The sequence below is a fragment of the Anguilla anguilla genome, chromosome 14 (genome assembly GCF_013347855.1).
Source record: "Anguilla anguilla isolate fAngAng1 chromosome 14, fAngAng1.pri, whole genome shotgun sequence".
NCBI classification, from domain to species: domain Eukaryota; kingdom Metazoa; phylum Chordata; class Actinopteri; order Anguilliformes; family Anguillidae; genus Anguilla; species Anguilla anguilla.
Window position 1 is genome coordinate 17,156,053 of NC_049214.1, and position 15,785 is coordinate 17,171,837.

The 15,785-nt window shown below is 38.6% G+C and overlaps 4 protein-coding genes and 5 non-coding genes across 22 annotated transcripts in view; 7 read left to right on the forward strand and 2 right to left on the reverse strand.

Annotated features, from left to right (window-relative positions):
* Positions 1-1,643, reverse strand: part of usp20 (ubiquitin specific peptidase 20) — a 28,030-nt gene extending 26,387 nt beyond the window's left edge. For 5 of the 10 annotated variants that reach the window (XR_004762281.1, XR_004762279.1, XR_004762280.1 and 2 more), the window contains exons 1-2: positions 1,455-1,643; positions 334-427 (exon numbers count right to left, since the gene is read on the reverse strand). Coding sequence is in view for 5 of the 10 variants with exons in the window: in XM_035390665.1 (XP_035246556.1) it covers positions 334-414 (81 nt within the window). In the remaining 5 variants the exon portion in view is untranslated. Of the gene's footprint in view, positions 1-333; positions 428-777; positions 877-1,454 lie in introns of all 10 variants that reach the window. The other 5 variants (XM_035390665.1, XM_035390663.1, XM_035390666.1 and 2 more) reach the window with 5 other exon arrangements.
* A 1,372-nt stretch (positions 1,644-3,015) lies between these two features.
* c14h9orf78 (chromosome 14 C9orf78 homolog) lies at positions 3,016-7,076 on the forward strand. Its single transcript, XM_035390037.1, has 9 exons — positions 3,016-3,174; positions 4,268-4,327; positions 4,567-4,618; positions 4,741-4,811; positions 4,993-5,070; positions 5,181-5,378; positions 5,638-5,774; positions 6,544-6,642; positions 6,766-7,076. The coding sequence occupies exons 1-9, from the start codon at positions 3,095-3,097 to the stop codon at positions 6,855-6,857; spliced, it is 867 nt and encodes a 288-aa protein (XP_035245928.1). The 5' UTR covers positions 3,016-3,094; the 3' UTR covers positions 6,858-7,076.
* A 164-nt stretch (positions 7,077-7,240) lies between these two features.
* Positions 7,241-12,179, reverse strand: med22 (mediator complex subunit 22). 4 transcript variants are annotated; one of them, XM_035390041.1, is made up of 5 exons: positions 12,057-12,179; positions 11,534-11,657; positions 11,367-11,447; positions 10,472-10,680; positions 7,241-8,269 (listed from the first exon to the last, which is right to left on the reverse strand). In XM_035390041.1, coding segments are annotated over exons 1-5 (606 nt in total). In that variant the 5' UTR covers positions 12,059-12,179; the 3' UTR covers positions 7,241-8,079. The 4 variants fall into 4 exon arrangements, with proteins under 4 accessions (XP_035245932.1, XP_035245933.1, XP_035245934.1 ...); XM_035390042.1 differs by having other exon boundaries at positions 12,053-12,137; XM_035390043.1 differs by lacking the exon at positions 12,057-12,179 and adding an exon at positions 11,902-12,045.
* Positions 12,176-15,655, forward strand: rpl7a (ribosomal protein L7a). 2 transcript variants are annotated; one of them, XM_035390039.1, is made up of 8 exons: positions 12,176-12,203; positions 13,031-13,151; positions 13,425-13,574; positions 13,916-14,056; positions 14,272-14,351; positions 14,469-14,599; positions 14,889-14,958; positions 15,499-15,655. In XM_035390039.1, the coding sequence occupies exons 1-8, from the start codon at positions 12,201-12,203 to the stop codon at positions 15,601-15,603; spliced, it is 801 nt and encodes a 266-aa protein (XP_035245930.1). In that variant the 5' UTR covers positions 12,176-12,200; the 3' UTR covers positions 15,604-15,655. The 2 variants fall into 2 exon arrangements, with proteins under 2 accessions (XP_035245930.1, XP_035245931.1); XM_035390040.1 differs by lacking the exon at positions 12,176-12,203 and adding an exon at positions 12,373-12,392.
* On the forward strand, positions 12,866-12,940 carry LOC118213474. The gene has a single exon (XR_004762424.1). It is a non-coding gene; the product is annotated as a small nucleolar RNA SNORD36 (small nucleolar RNA).
* Positions 13,277-13,344, forward strand: LOC118213477. Its single transcript, XR_004762427.1, has one exon. It is a non-coding gene; the product is annotated as a small nucleolar RNA SNORD24 (small nucleolar RNA).
* LOC118213478 lies at positions 13,712-13,783 on the forward strand. Its single transcript, XR_004762428.1, has one exon. It is a non-coding gene; the product is annotated as a small nucleolar RNA SNORD24 (small nucleolar RNA).
* Positions 14,130-14,202, forward strand: LOC118213475. Its single transcript, XR_004762425.1, has one exon. It is a non-coding gene; the product is annotated as a small nucleolar RNA SNORD36 (small nucleolar RNA).
* LOC118213476 lies at positions 14,748-14,817 on the forward strand. The gene has a single exon (XR_004762426.1). It is a non-coding gene; the product is annotated as a small nucleolar RNA SNORD36 (small nucleolar RNA).
* Positions 15,656-15,785: the final 130 nt, after the last annotated feature.

The following is a 15,785-nucleotide window of genomic DNA, read 5'->3' on the forward strand; positions in this document are numbered from 1 at the left end:
TGACTCCAGTAGTCCCTTTTTATTTCATGGCAGACTAAGACGCATTCATACAGCCCATTTGCTTTCAAATTTCAACACATAATAGATAACAAAAACCTCGGACATTTAGAGAATGCACAAAAAATGTAGGGCTTAGTCGTTTTAACATATCATCCTCCAATGCAAAACTGCAAACCAATTCACTGTATCTGAGAGAAAATTCAGAACATAACATAATTTCTCACACAGCATTGTTTGTCCAGGTGGTTGATGGATAGTCTTAAATAAATTTAAATATTTAATGCATTCTATGTCCCAAAATAATTGTTCCGCAGTATTTTGTTACACTCTCACCTTTGACTTCTGCAAAAGTTCCTCCTTAGTTACCTCCCCTATGCAGTCCAGGTGAGGACACACATCACTGTGATCTGACATCTCTGTGGTTCATCTATTAAAAACAGATTTTAAATATATTGGTTTTGGAAGTGTTGTATTGTTGAATGCAATGCCAAATTTTCCACCAAACATTCTAAAAGCCTAAAGGAAACTACAAACAAGATGGTCAAAATAAACTGAGAAGTACCAAAAGAAAGATAAAGATCATGCTTTAAAAGATCAGTGCGTGGATACGTTTTCGTTGTAGTAAGAACATGACGGTTTCAAATGGGAGAATCAGCAGTGCGTATTGTTATAATAAAAGTTAGGCCTATATATAATAAATTATTTTTTCATTTCGCCAGTAAATGTCAGACTCAGAAAACATTTCGACAAATAATTCGGATTCAACGGGATATTTACCTGTCAGTACCCTGCCTTTATGTGTAGAGATGGACTGACCAAAACTCATTTGCATACAGTCAAATGCAGAAAACAAGCCTTTGAAATATCCAGTATAGGCTACATAGAAGCGAAGAAAAATGCTGTTTCATTGAAGAGCCCAAATGCTGTTTCACTGAAGAGCCCAAACACTGGATATGTGTGCTTTCAATGCACAACCGACGGTACAAATGAATTGCACACATATTGTGTTTACATTTATCATAGGTCTAAAGTATTATTCTCACAGCTGCCCGTTGTTATTCGCAAGAATCAATTCAACTGCAGAGAAACCATCAATTGAAACGTTACACTGAAACGACGTTGACAAGCTACATTTCTCTCAAGTGGTCATCTTAACTTATTTGTCCATGTATCAACATTAGGTGATAAGCCACACAATTGTGATTTTACGGTATTCAACACTAACCGCTGAAGAGCAAGTAATGCCAAAACTCCAGTCATACTCTAGTAAAACTGCTGTAGCTAGCTAACGTTTGCTAACTGGCTAGCTGTCAGTCGCCTGGAATATAACAGCGTCTGCTGCAAATTCACACAGGCCTTATTTTTCGAGTCAGAAATACGAGCTAGCCTATCTTGCTAAGAATCGTCCAAAAAGAAATGACACTGCACACAAGACATTCAGGAATGGTATTTACCAGCTCCAGGCAATGAGAAAACGATGCTCGGCAATATTCATTTTGAGGTAAGAGAGAATGACGTGAAATACGTGACTAGCTAGCTAGCCAGCTAGCCTAATGATGGCAGAGATAGCGCGTCCTCTTCCTCTCACTTGCAGCATGGTTTTGCGTCAGCATTGTTGTGCATTGCGTCAGTGATACTCCTACTGGCTGCAATAATTCAGTAGCTATAATTATAGAGAAGTTACGTTTGCTAGTAACTTAGCAAAATAATGTGTTATATATCAACCGACAATTATAATAGTTGGCTACATCTCATTCGTTTGAGCATTCGAATGAGAACCCGTTTGCCTGACATTTTCTATGTCAGTTGTCTAAAACTAACGTTATAATTAAGTAGGCCTCATTGTAAAGCAAAAATCAGTTGCATTCGTATAGTTTTAACGATGCACTGCACCTTGGCAAAACATCAATTTGGTCAATCAAAAATCAGATCCTGATGTCAAAACAGCCGATGCTGCGTGCTATAGCCTATCTGTGCAACTATAATACAGCCAAAAAGGCTTACCTCAAATGAACATGCAAGCTATTCTTTAGACGTCTTGCAGATACCTTTTTTATTCTTTATAGTAATAAAATGAACAGATAAGATACCAAATTCAGTACGTGCATTTTGGACATTAAACACTTAAAATAAAATGTTTAACAGAGTTATGTCGAACAACGGATATAATTATGGACAAAACAAGATAATGTTTTAAAGTGTCCTCCAAACAGAGTCTCACCTTTTATAAAGGCGAGGAAATAGTTGTATAAAATAATATAGGTGATGAGCCATTGTATGCTCATATGTGGGGGGAATTACATGTTTTATAGGCTATGTCAATATTGCTCTTTAAAAAAGGTTTTAATAATTTTTTCTGGTGTATAAAAATGAGGTCACATTTTAAATTCATGGCTCATCCATCACCAAAGGAAAATAACTCACAAAAGAAACAAGACAAAGGGTTACCTTCACAAGTCAGGAGATGGTTACAAATAAAAAGCAAAATATATCACTTTCCACTGTTCATAATGAATAAGTTTAAAACCACCCCAACAGAGGAAAACATGCCTAGTAGCCTACAGGACACGAGTGCATGTTGTCCCCACAACCAGTGAGGCTGACCCTTTCTGGACTGGGGACCCCAGCTCTAAAACATGAAAAGCACCTAATTAAGAAAAATTAACAGCTTGTTAAAATTATTGGATTACTGAGGTTGGAATGAAAACCAGCATACACAGGGGTCCCCCAGGACCGAGTTTGAGAACCACTGCCTTAGACCGTTGTCTACATCCTGTTTGTTTTTCCATTATATACAGAGATTTGACAGGTATTGGAATCCAATTACAACTGGGTACCTGCAAAACATTAAAATAACTACTGAAAAAAGGGGCTACGTTTTACATAGAAACTGGAACATTGCTGTGGGCAATAACAAAAAACCCACAAGGAGACAGAGAAACGTACCATATCGTATCTATACTCCAGCACAGTAGGTGGCGGTAATGCACAAAAAAAAAAACAAATACCGTAAATACACATAAAAGAAGAAGAACACGGAACATCCGTGTTTTGTTTTCAAGCAATTATCCACGACGTTTTCGACCAGGCCGTCATGCCGTCTAGTAAGAATTTTAGGAGAAGAAGAGATGATTCAGACGATGAAGAGGACGAGGAAACTGCTGCCGAAGTTAGGTAACGTGTGTTTTGTTTTTTTTGTGCAGGTAAATCGTTTATTACGCCAATACTACAAACTAGCTAGCTGGCCATATCTAGCCATCACCGACTGTAATTGTATTTCCGAATATTGATTAGTTTGATAGGTACTGTATAGCTTGGAGATCATTTCGGGGGAAAATGGCCCCTTTTTAATATTGACCGCTCAGATCGTGCTGATATTTAACACCGACAATGTAACCTTGGAAAAAGAGAAAAAACACAAACCACATTCATTAAAAAATTAGTGACAGTGTCCATTTTCACTCCACATTTGGCCTACCCATCTCTAATTTCGAGACCTACAATTTGACAGTATTGTGACCAACAATATCTTGGTCACAACGAGGGCCGATCCGTTTCAGGATTTTATGTCAACGTCGGCTCTTATTTATTTAATTAGCAATCTTATCTTGAGCTGACATCTGTGCAGCTACAGCCACAGACTGTAAGTGTATCCTAAAGTCAGGAGAGCTGTCCGAAAAAACTGAAAAACCAGCACACAGACCCGCCCTCCAGGACTGAGCTGTTAACCAGTCGATCCCCCTCTGCAATAGTACTGTAAAATAGAAATTAAAAGAGATCTCACTCTGTAAATTGTCATGTGTATACATCAGGCTGTATAGAACAACATGATAAATTGAGCAAAATTTGAGTAGCTTTGAGAGAGTTGGATTATTCATTTTATTTTTAAATTAATGAATAGAATTCAGTCAGAGTTTTCAAACATCACCTGTGTTGTGGACCATGTTTTGGTGATTACAATGAGAACAAAATATTGTTTTGACCAGTACAGTCATTATACTGTAGGTCTCGAAATTAGAGGTGTATTGGCCAAAAGTGGAGTGAAAATGGACACTTTAAACCCCCAATTTTCTTAATGATGTTTTTTTTTTCCTCTAAATAATTCCTCTAATGGTCAATTCTCAATGGTCATATATCAGAACGATCTGAGAGATCAAGATTCAAAAGTGGCCATTTTCCCCTAGAATTATTTTTAGTTGCTATGAGTGATCTCATTGAAAATTGTAGCTTGATACATTGTTAGCAATTTTCTACTCTATTCCCACAGATCTAAACTGGATGAAGCAAAAGAAGTACAGAGTCTACGGAAGAGACAAAACGGGGTCAGGTAATGAAATAAAACGGCGTTAGTGTGAACTTTGTTAGCTCTGGATGCACACATCAACATTGCGACATAATGTTATACTATGATTTACCTGGTGGCTTATTCAAATGTCTAAGTTACAGATATGGTCAACACTGACCATTGAAGCGTTAGTTGGCTTTTGAGACCCATTGTTTAGAAATCAGAACTATTTGCTGTATTGTGGCAAAGAATTTAAATTTCTGTGGCTTTCACTGTTTCAGTGTTGTGGCATTATTAGTGGGAGAAAAACTGCCCTTTGAAGCCGAGACAGAGGTAAGGCATAAAGTTATTTTATCTATAAAGGTAGTCAAAGTGGTACTTAAGCTTGATATGTCTTACATGTGTGTGTGTGTAGGGTGTAGTTTTCTAATGACAGCTCATTTTTGTCACTCTAGGATGATCCTTTCAAGATGAAGACGGGAGGGATTGTTGACATGAAAAAAGTAAAGGATAGAAACCGCGATATGTAAGAAAATATATTTCATGAAAATATGCTCTTGAGAATGGAATTTTTTAACTGGAATGGCTGAGAGTTTGGTATATTACATTATTTGTGTGTATGTGAAATGTGTGTATAATGCACATGTATGTATGTATGTATAAAGTGTATATATTATGGGTGTGTTAAACCTAATTTTATTGTGTAGGACTGAGGAGGACACTGATCTTAATCTTGGAACATCTTTCTCAGCGGAGACAAATCGGCGAGATGAAGATGCAGACATGTAAGTTTGTCATTAACTTATACTTGGTTATAGTTGTTTGGTGATATATTTGTCTTATAGATTTGGTGATAAAACTATTGTACCTTTTGTCCTGTCTGCTTTCCCCTCAGGATGAAGTATATTGAGACAGAGCTAAAGAAAAAGAAAGGACTTGTGGAGGCAGAGGAGCAGAAAGTGAAAGTGAAGAATGCAGAAGACCTGCTTTATGAGCTTCCAGAAAACATCAATGTCTCCTCTGCCAAGAAGACAGAGGAAATGTTATCCAATCAGATGCTGAGTGGCATTCCAGAGGTAGACCTGGGCATTGAGTGAGTGAACCCTGCCCTGCAGCCATAAGAGCACAGCCTGTCCAGCATGTTTAATCAAAGTTTCACAGTTTTTTCCTGCCATGTCACTAAACACAATCAAAAGTAACTGGATGGGTCAAGGTCTCAAATGTTGTTTTTTGATTCCACGTTCTCACTAAACAGGAAACGGTCCCAACAATAAAAAATAATCTGTTAACGTTTAAATGAAATTTAGATCAGTTGTGCTTGTAGTCATTAATGTTGTCTGTCTTTCCTTCAGTGCCAAGATAAAGAACATCATATATACAGAGGAAGCCAAAGCCAAGCTGCTTGCTGAGCAGAGAAACAAAAAGAAGGACAATGGCACCTCATTTGTACCGACCAACATTGCAGTCAACTACGTTCAACACAACCGTTGTAAGTACAGCCATAGCAAAGTGAAGCAATACTCAGGGTTCTACATGGCAGCTAGAAATCAACATTCTAAACATTCACCTAGGCAGTTTTATATTCAGTCCCAATAGGTTATGCAGCTGGTAAAAGGTTTATTATTTGTGCTGAATGGGCATGCCAGATTTGTAAGAACTACATGAAGGTGGACTGAGCAGAGGTACCCTATATGACCAAGTTTTGGGCTAAGCCCCTTAGTTCCAGTGCAGGCAAATCTTAATGTTACAGCATACATTCACATTCTAGGTGATTCTGTGCTTCCCTAACAATTTGGGGAAAGCCCTTTCCTGTTTCAGTATGACAGTGCCCCCGGGCACATGGCGAGGTCCATATAGAAATGGTTTTGTCGAACGTTGTGGAAGAACTTGACTGGCCTGCACAGAGCCCTGACCTCAACCCTATCCAGCACCTTTGGGATCAGTTGGAAAGCCAACTGCGAGCCAGACCTAATCACCCAATCTGCGCCCAACCTCACTAATGTTCTTCTGGCTTAATTGAAACAACCCCCTGCAGCAAAGCTCTCAACATCTATTATAAAGCCTTGCCAGAATAGTGGAGTTTGTTACAGCAGCAAAGGGTGGACCAACTCCATAGTAATGCCCATAATTTTGGATGGGAAGTTGGATGTCAGGTGTCCACATACATTTGGCCATGTAGTGCATAGAAATGGGCAGTGTTGACTTTGATAGTTTTACTTTGCATTGGTGTGCCATACCTTACATTACTGTGTTTGCAGTCTATCATGAGGATGTGAATGCACCAGCAAGGCGACACCGCGAGGAGCCTAAGGCCCGGCCACTCCGTGTGGGTGACACTGAAAAACCAGAACCTGAGAGTAAGACCTGAGTCAATTTGGAACACTTTTACATTGCAAGATGTGCCAGACACTTGAATATTTGGTTTAGAGTTGATTTTGACTGACACAATGTCAGAATGACTACAAAATCTGTTTTCACAGGAACTCCTCCGAACCGCAAAAGGCCAGCCAATGAGAAGGCCACCGATGATTACCACTATGAGAAATTTAAGAAGATGAATCGCCGATACTGAAGTCATTGGATGTTTCCCCAAGAAATCATCTTTTTCCTGGTTTCCCATTCTTTCAGTTTGTGTTGCTAGTGAAACCAAACATGTTTCCTGTGTGAACTGTATTTACTTTGATGATTTTCATAACATTTATGCTAGTTGCTGAATTTATTAGGGAATTTGATATTGGAACACCATTCTGTTTTGTTTTTTTAAATAAATGTACGTATTTTTAGAAATTTATTCTGCATTCTTCAGTACGATTAATTTCAGTAGTAAAAACAAAAAAAATATGGCAGCGTACAAGTTGTTCTGGCACATACACAATTTCATTTGTGTGAACACTTCAGTGATTGTTTCCTCAGTCACTGCCAAGTACAGTTTTGTGTGGTATTTGAATGCTATACTTAGCCTTATGATATTTTAATGAAATAGTTTTCCAGATAGCCATTACTTTCATGAACAAAATTAATCCATTTACAGTTAGTACCGCTCTCTGGACAATTTTTACTATCAAAGTACTATTACACTTTACAAAATGTCAGTAACAAGCACATATGAGAGACATTTTTGGAAGTCAATACAGAGATTAGTAGCAGTAAACCGGCTCCAGTGGAGACATCCAAACCAGTAGCTCACTACAACATTCAGCAAAGCAAACGGTTCTCTTCAAAGGAGCAATCTATTCTAATTTTTTGCACTCAAAATCTGTTACACAAAACTCAGGATGGACAGGATACTCGATATGATTTCATAGCTGTAGTGCTGCTTATTAGGGTTCACACATTCTGGGATTATCAAGTTATATTTTTAATGACATTCTGAAATTGAAATATTAATTGGGAAGAAAACCTGTTTCTTGCAAGATTTTAGCCAGATTTTTTAAAAATGAATAGCTTTATGCAGATCATTATTCTGTTGGAAGTATCAGTGTAAGTATTCTTAACCATTTAACCATTTCGCATTTCTGAAACTATACTTTTTCCATAAACCACCACTTTTCCCTTGCTAATCTGTTCATGACTAAATGATAACCTGACAGCAGTTTTGGCTCAGTTTAGTTTGGCCCCAGTTTTATGTGCAAGTGCACATCTTGATTTGGTAGTACATACAGAAGACTACTCATGAAGACTTGTACAGCCAGCAAGTTCAAACTGATGCAAAGACAAATCCACACACTTCAGGTGCACTACAGTTCATCTGCTGAAGAAGCTGACGTATAGGGAAGTACAAATCCATTCTTGTGTCATGGGTGTTCGGCAGTGCTGGTGCTGTGCCCGTTGAGATGTCCAGGGGTGGACTCCTGAGACAGGGGCCCGCTCACATCCTCTGCACCCCCACTGGTTGGGCCTGCATTGCTGCCAGGGGAGGCCCAACTGTCCCGGCGGTGGAAGGCCTCACACAAGGGCAGGTCGGCGCCGTCCCACTGACTGTAGCTTTCCAGAACAAAAACCCAGGGATAGAATGAGCACAGAGAGCGCTAGGCATGTGCCAACACACACACACACAGCGTTCTGGAAATCTTAAGCATACACACTCATGCATTAGTCCTACAGATGCTTATCAACATTCACCAACAGACTGATGCACACAAAGCAGGGGAAAAGTGTGGAAAGCAAGCACTATGTTTTAAAAGGAAAATCAGCTAACTTGCATTTTATATCATTGTTTTTAACTTGGACCAATTACCATTTCAAAATATCTCAAGACTTATGAACACTTTGGCGTCAGTGAATTCATACAAGAAATTTGTGGTTTGCAGTATGCAATGTCTATATTGTCTGTTTTGTCATTTAGTACTGCACTCTGATGTAGTTATTGTTGGTAGTAGTATTCACAAAGACAAACTAATCAAGCATAATTGAAAAATAAGTCATCCAAGCATTAAAATATGATTTATAATCTCCTCATTCTTGTCATTGGTTAATACCAGGGAGTTTTATGTCAAAATGAGAAGCAGAAGAGCTACTGAAAATGCACAAGCAAAGCAGATGGAAGTGCTTAGAAAAATAGCAGTAAGTTGTCTGAGGGAAAAAATGGACAATAAAACTCTCATTTTTCTACTTTATTTTAAACTTTTGAAAAATGTGTGTGGGGCCATGTAAAACTGACAATGTTAACACTTATCCATAATGGAAATGTACCATCTATTTAGCAAAACAAAGAACATTTACTTTTTAAATGATCAACAATACAGGAAGGAATCTGAAGACATACAACATAGGATTGCATTCACCAAAAAAAAAAAAAAATCTGCCATTCTGCCCAGATACGGAGTATGCACAGAACGGCATAACGCGGCAAGGACCAATTTTGTACAGGTGTTGTTCTCATCTGCCACAAAATCAACATTAAAATATGATCCAATATAATCTGCTCTTCCTAAAATATAGGAAGATTGAATAAATGTTCAATCAAGCCGTCACGTCTGACTTGGATGTATAAAGAAAATTAGTTTAGTAAGCATTAATAAATCAAAACTGTACAGCATAGGCTGACAGTTTTCTAAAAGCAAATTGAACTTTAATTTCAGAAATATTAAAGAAATATTTTTTAATCATTTAATAAGTTATATAATATTAAAATATTTGCAATTGCATCCTATAACTAGATAGTTATGGAGTGATGTCTGTGATTTATACATCTTACGATGCTTAGAGTTTCTACAGAATAAAATATACTGACATAAAATGGCAAGATCAAACCGATTTACTATTACCTTCAAGGCTAGCAATTTCAACACTTTTCCCTTTTAACCATCACAATCAAAACTGTGCAAACAGTGCTATAAAATGTGTTGATTTCATTAAAAATATTATTCCCAGACATTCTGTGATACAAACATGACATTCACACTACAGCCAATGATTTGACATTTTAAAAGATATTCTAAGAAAACTGGACTTAAAGTAAAAGAAAATTTAGGAAAACATTTTTAACTTTAACAGGTTAAGTAATTTAGCTGATGATCTTTTAACTGTCCCACAAGTTTTCAACTCGATTGCTTTTAAATCAGTTGTGGTCTACCCTTTAGCTGAGCAGACAGTGAAAAAAAATCATAGATCCTCTGAAATCATGGAATTCTCACATTGTAACTTTGGTTTTCTGCTCAGGCATATTGTGTTACATAGAAGTTAGAATGTCAGAAAAGAGAAAAAACTAATAGTGCTAAAATAAAAAACAAAGGAAACCGATACCTTTGACGAGTTTACTGTAAGATTTCTCACAAGTGAACAAGGCACACAATGTGTTCAGTTTCCTCACACACAGGAGGTTCGCACGACATCCTAGGGTCAGATGTGCAATGCCTTTTTTTACTTATGCTATATGTTGTATAAGGCAATGTATTCAAAGCATCAAAGCTGACAACTGTTTTGTAGCAGCAAATGAACAGCAACTGAAATATCACTGTTGTGCATGGACTTTTGCAGTTTACCAATTCATAAAAGTACCAAAGGTTTAAGTTATGGATCACGGATCAAACCCCTCAACAATACTGTTTTCTCCCTACTGTATGCAACATAAGGAAGCATTTAAAATAAAAATGGGGTCAACAGATTTAAATAACCCTTAAAAGGCACAGGAGGCTGGGGCTACAGGGAACTAGGTATGTGCTGTGTCTAAAAGCCTACTTGTACCTGGAGGAGTAATATTCTTCCTCTAGCTCGTAAAGGTCAATAGCAATCTCATCACGCAGAGAAGTGAGTTTCTTATCGCATTCCTCCTGCAGGGCGCGCAGCTGCTGGTTGCGCAGGCTAATGGCCTCGTTCACTGAAGGGAAGTCGTTCAGGATCAGGAACTGCTTCAGATCCGAGACGAGCTTCATCAGTGACTCTCCTGCACGCACCTTCAAAGCACAAAAAGTAAAAAAAAGAGAACAAAACAAATAAATTAAAACAATTTCACAGTAAAACAGCAAGCTACAGGGATTAAGCTATAATACCCAGGGCAAGATGTTTCCCAACACTGATGAAAACAATGGATACTCCATCTAAAACTCCACTAAGCCAGTGAAAGTTTTTAGAGCAAGTAAAATCTTCAAAGTAAGCAAAATGAAACACTGACCATTTTCATTTAATGTTCAATTTAAACATTTTTTACATGAGACATTTCATGTTTTAATGTCAGGTTTTAAAGTATTTTACTTCTACAGTCAATTTGGTGACATTGCAAATAGAATTGTGATAGAAAATACCTTTTGAAGTATATTATTTATACAAATGTTAAATCTTGGGTCATCCTAGGCGCCATGCAGACGCAGATGCCGACGCCACCGGCAGTGAAAACAAATGATCGTAGACTTTTAGTAGTGGGTTTTTGGTACATGCCAATGAGCTAGCAAATACCATATTTTTGTAGTTATTCAATCTGATAATTATTTTTTACATTTTCACTGTGAACGCTTTTCCTGAACCGACAGGAATGAAAATTAATTTCAAGGACTGTGGAAGCCCTGACTTGCCAGCTCTTTTTTTAATTAAGTAGGTAGCAAGCATTATGAGAAGTCTCCTGAAATTCAGTAGATACACTTACAATGTTGGCTGCTCTGACATGCATCTCATAATGATCTTGCTCTCCTTGTGTTGCTCTGGAAACCTGGGTCTCGTCTTCAATCTGTAATTTTGGACCAACACAATTCGATTAGAATGATAACGCATCTGGTAATACATTCCACACACTTTGCTTGAAGAACCACATACCTTCGCTGTTTTTATTATCTCCGTGAAGTTATCCAGAATGGACCGGATGTCATCTTTAAGCCTCTTGTTATAGGACTGAAGAAGCGTCTCCTTGCTTTGGGGGAGTACTCTTTGCGTAGCCATCCTATTCAGCGACGAAAACAGGTATAATTTCTTTCAACACCGAAACGTTTACACTTTTGTGTCACTGTAGTGCTTGCTAAACGCTGTCGATTGTACAGCATTATGCAAGTCGAACGTTACATCTTGCAAACAGATACTCTGGGAATGTAATTCTGCAAATATCAGTAAAGCCAAGACTACTTAACCGATTGCACATCATAGATACATACAAGTTGCACAAATGAAACTAGCGTCAGCGAACTTACGTTAACGTTAGCACGCCAGCTGGAAGCACAGCTAAAATTTCACTCCAGTGCACAATTGTACACTTATCTCAGTCTTTCAGTGATGGCTAAGAAAATGTATTATGTATCACAGCAATTTGGCAACAAAACAAAAAAAATTAGCTACACGTACTTACATTGTCTTATCAAGTCCCCATGAATAAAGCCGCCTCAGACCACTTCAGGCGATAGACTCGTCCACTGAAAGTGACGTAAGAGCGTGATGTCGCGGTACTTAAATTTCCCACAATGCTTTCTTCTTCCTTTCTGTCTGATCCATCATGGTGAGTGTATGTTCATTTTGATAGCCGAGTGGGAATCCGTGTTTTTCATCTTCGAACATCTTTATTATGGCGCTTGAAGTGTTCAAAATTACATGGTCGACGTATTAAGCACAATCTGTTTATCTTGTGCAAGTGACTATTTTTGGGAAAACCTTAAAGAAATATTAGAATCTTCCCGATGTCCCGATGGTAATTTACCATCGCCCTCAGCACCGAGCTAACTACACAAACTAATATATTCTTATTTAGGTAGACTATATGTTATTATGGTGCCGCTGTTTTACTGCACGTAATGAAAATTTACTTTGTAGCTGTATAAAATTGATTACGCTGCCTTGAAATTTTATGAAACTTGCTTATTTTTGTGATCGATATGTTGCGGCAGGCCTAAATCCGTTATGAGTTGGACGTTATTGAACTCCATTTGTGCACTGCATAGGGTTTGGCATGGAACAAGTAACGAAGTTACCGTCCTATAGAACCTTTATTCTATAGAACAAGTACTTAGGTTGTAAATGATTTTAAAAATGTGTAGTTAACTCATGTTTGTTTTGAGGAAATGGCTGGCGAACTAGCTATGTATGTAGCTGTTCAGCTATGGCTAACGTACATTAACAGTAACCGATATAAAGTACATTTGTGACGCGTTGCTTTTATGTCTGGTGCGATGATGTTACGAATTTCTTCACCTGAATTCCTTGTGTGGAACAAAAATGAGCTTTTTAACCCTGAGCATCAGCCACAAATTAATTGTATATAGCTATGTAGCTATTACACGTGTATTGAATACAGCTCGTACATACCGAAACGTCTTTTTGTTCTGACAGCCGAAGGGAAAGAAGGCTAAGGGGAAGAAGGTGGCACCTGCCCCTTCTGTGGCCAAGAAACATGAAGCAAAAAAGGTCGTCAACCCCTTGTTTGAGAAGAGGCCCAAGAACTATGGCATTGGTGAGTCAATGCATAATTTTGTTAAATTTGTAAATTTGATCAGATAAGGAAAATATTGCATAGAGGGTATGGCAAAATGCTCTGTACTTTTTAGATTTTCTTTGAGTTTTCAGCTATAGAACCTGTGCAGATGATGTAAAGAATATTTGCTATCTTAGCAGTCATGCAGACAACCACCAAGATCGCTGATGCACATTTGTTCACTCTGTATGATAAGTTGGTGATGCCTTGGGATAGTCAGTTGATTTGAGTGCTGAATACTGCATCTCTTAGGTCAGGACATCCAACCAAAACGTGACCTAACACGCTTTGTGAAATGGCCCCGGTACATCAGGCTGCAGCGCCAGCGCTCCATCCTGTACAAACGTCTGAAGGTCCCACCTGCGATTAACCAGTTTACCCAAGCCCTGGATCGCCAAACTGGTAAGGGTTGTGGATTGACTTTGGCATGCCACTGAAATAGTGCTACATCCTCACTGAATTTTGTTTTTGCCTGTATATTTGTGTACAAGTTGTGTTGTGGCATTAGGGCTTGCCACACTTAACTAATTTGCAGGTTGTGCAAGTGATGTGAGTTAATATTTGCTATCTGAGCACCAGTGCTGACACATCCCACCAAGATCGCTGATGCACCCTATTTAACTATTCAGTGAGGTTTAAGCCATTATCAAAGCAGCTGTTGTATGTGCATGTCAAGAGGTATTAACTTTGGTTCTGGGCTGGAAATTAAACTTTGAAATTATGTTTGCTCTTCTGAATTAAAGCAACACAGCTCTTTAAGCTGGCCCACAAGTACAGGCCTGAGACTAAGCAGGAGAAGAAGCAGCGACTGCTGGCACGTGCTGAACAGAAGGCTGCTGGAAAAGGGGACGCTCCAACCAAGAGGCCGCCTGTCCTCCGTGCAGGTGAGGCATGCTGGGAGGTTTGAGGGGATAAATCCTTGTGTATTCAACTGAATTGTGTGAAATGCTTTGACCAATGCTGTGATGTCTGAATTTCTTCACCTGAATCAGTCTTGTTGACTAAAATGAGCTTTTTAACCCTGAGCCATGGTCAAAACAAAAACTGCCATTCTGATATATCCATTTTCAGTACAATAAACTGAAATGTTTCATTATAGGTGTGAACACGGTTACTACTCTGGTGGAGAGTAAGAAAGCTCAGCTGGTTGTCATTGCCCATGATGTGGATCCCATTGAGGTAGGTAATCAAGTCATGGTTGAGCAACAGAGACCTCAGTGAAGTTTAATGTTTCACATACCAAATAAATGAAATTGTGATTTGCAAAATATGCACAATGACAAATGCATTGTTTAGCTGGTGGTGTTCCTGCCTGCGTTGTGCCGCAAGATGGGCGTGCCCTACTGCATTGTCAAGGGGAAGGCCAGACTTGGTCGCCTGGTGCACAGAAAAACCTGCACTTCTGTGGCTTTCACACAAACCAACCCGTAAGTCACCCCTGGCAATGCTTAGAATTGAGACAATTGTGAAGCACTTCAATATGAAGTCATTAAGCTTGGATTTATGTAAGATTGGATCTGTAAGATGGAGAAGCGTGATGGGAATTCTTGCAAACTTTCTGAAACCTGAACCTTCTAGCAGTGATGTCAATTTCTTTGTCTGAACAACCGTGTGGTTTACAATGAGCTTTTTAACACTGAGCAGAAGGTATTAGATACAGGACAATGGTAATAACTTGTATTCTAGGTATTTATTGTGGCATTTTCCATCCTACAGTGAGGACAAAGGTGCCCTTGCTAAGCTGGTAGAAGCTATCAAGACAAACTACAACGACAGATATGATGAGGTAAGAAACCTTGATTATGAAACATGCAGGGTTTATTCAACTTGAACACATGGTCTGATCTGCACTGTTATAACTGATTGCTTTGTTCTCTAGTGAGTTGTATTATGGCATTTTAGTGGCAACTAATTACACATGGCTTGAGGACTGGAAATGCTGCATTTCATTCACAGCAAATCCATCAAATATGCAGTGTGCTAGTGTAAAGTTTGTTAAACATGTTTGGGGAAAAAGTTTTGAGCATGTCAAGATATTAGTGTAGTCCAATTGTTTTGACCTATACCAAGATAAATACGGCAAATGCGTGGTTTGCAGGCTAATGAGTTCTGCCTAGACCACAACTGGGTAACAAACTAGGGCATATTTCTCTCCCATTTTTGTAGCTGTTTATGGATCAAAAATCTTTATTCAGTTCAATTACAGGTTTCCACACTGCTGTATATAATTAAGTGGTCAGTTTTCAGGTTTTTGTTTTTGTGCAGTTGTCTGCTTCAATGACTGTTTCATGGCATGCCATTTCCCCCCCCCCCCCCCCCCCATCAGATCCGTCGTCACTGGGGAGGTGGCATCATGGGGCCCAAGTCAACAGCTCGTATTGCCAAGCTGGAGAAGGCTAAAGCCAAGGAACTGGCTACCAAGCTTGGCTGAAAACGCGGATCATGTGTGTTTGTTTATAAAAATAAAATCTCTCAAGACAATATTACTGGTGTTGCATTTATTTAAAATGGTTTACTTAAGTGTAGCTGTATTTTATGGTATGTAATGTATTCCAAATTAATTTTAATGGTAATTGCCCAGATGCCATTCATCAACTTGTGTATGGGGAAGAT

Coding starts and splice junctions, on each gene's coding strand:
- c14h9orf78 (XM_035390037.1), top strand. CDS start 3,095: ATGCCGTCTAGTAAGAATTTTAGGAGAAGAAGAGATGATTCAGACGAT. Junction 3,175..4,267: donor GAAACTGCTGCCGAAGTTAG/GTAACGTGTGTT, acceptor CTATTCCCACAG/ATCTAAACTGGATGAAGCAA. Junction 5,379..5,637: donor GAGGTAGACCTGGGCATTGA/GTGAGTGAACCC, acceptor TCTTTCCTTCAG/TGCCAAGATAAAGAACATCA.
- med22 (XM_035390041.1), bottom strand. Junction 10,681..11,366: donor ATGTCAGAGCAGCCAACATT/GTAAGTGTATCT, acceptor TGTGCTTTGAAG/GTGCGTGCAGGAGAGTCACT. Junction 8,270..10,471: donor GAAGAATATTACTCCTCCAG/GTACAAGTAGGC, acceptor TGTTCTGGAAAG/CTACAGTCAGTGGGACGGCG.
- rpl7a (XM_035390039.1), top strand. Junction 14,057..14,271: donor GCCGCCTGTCCTCCGTGCAG/GTGAGGCATGCT, acceptor GTTTCATTATAG/GTGTGAACACGGTTACTACT. Junction 14,352..14,468: donor ATGATGTGGATCCCATTGAG/GTAGGTAATCAA, acceptor TGCATTGTTTAG/CTGGTGGTGTTCCTGCCTGC.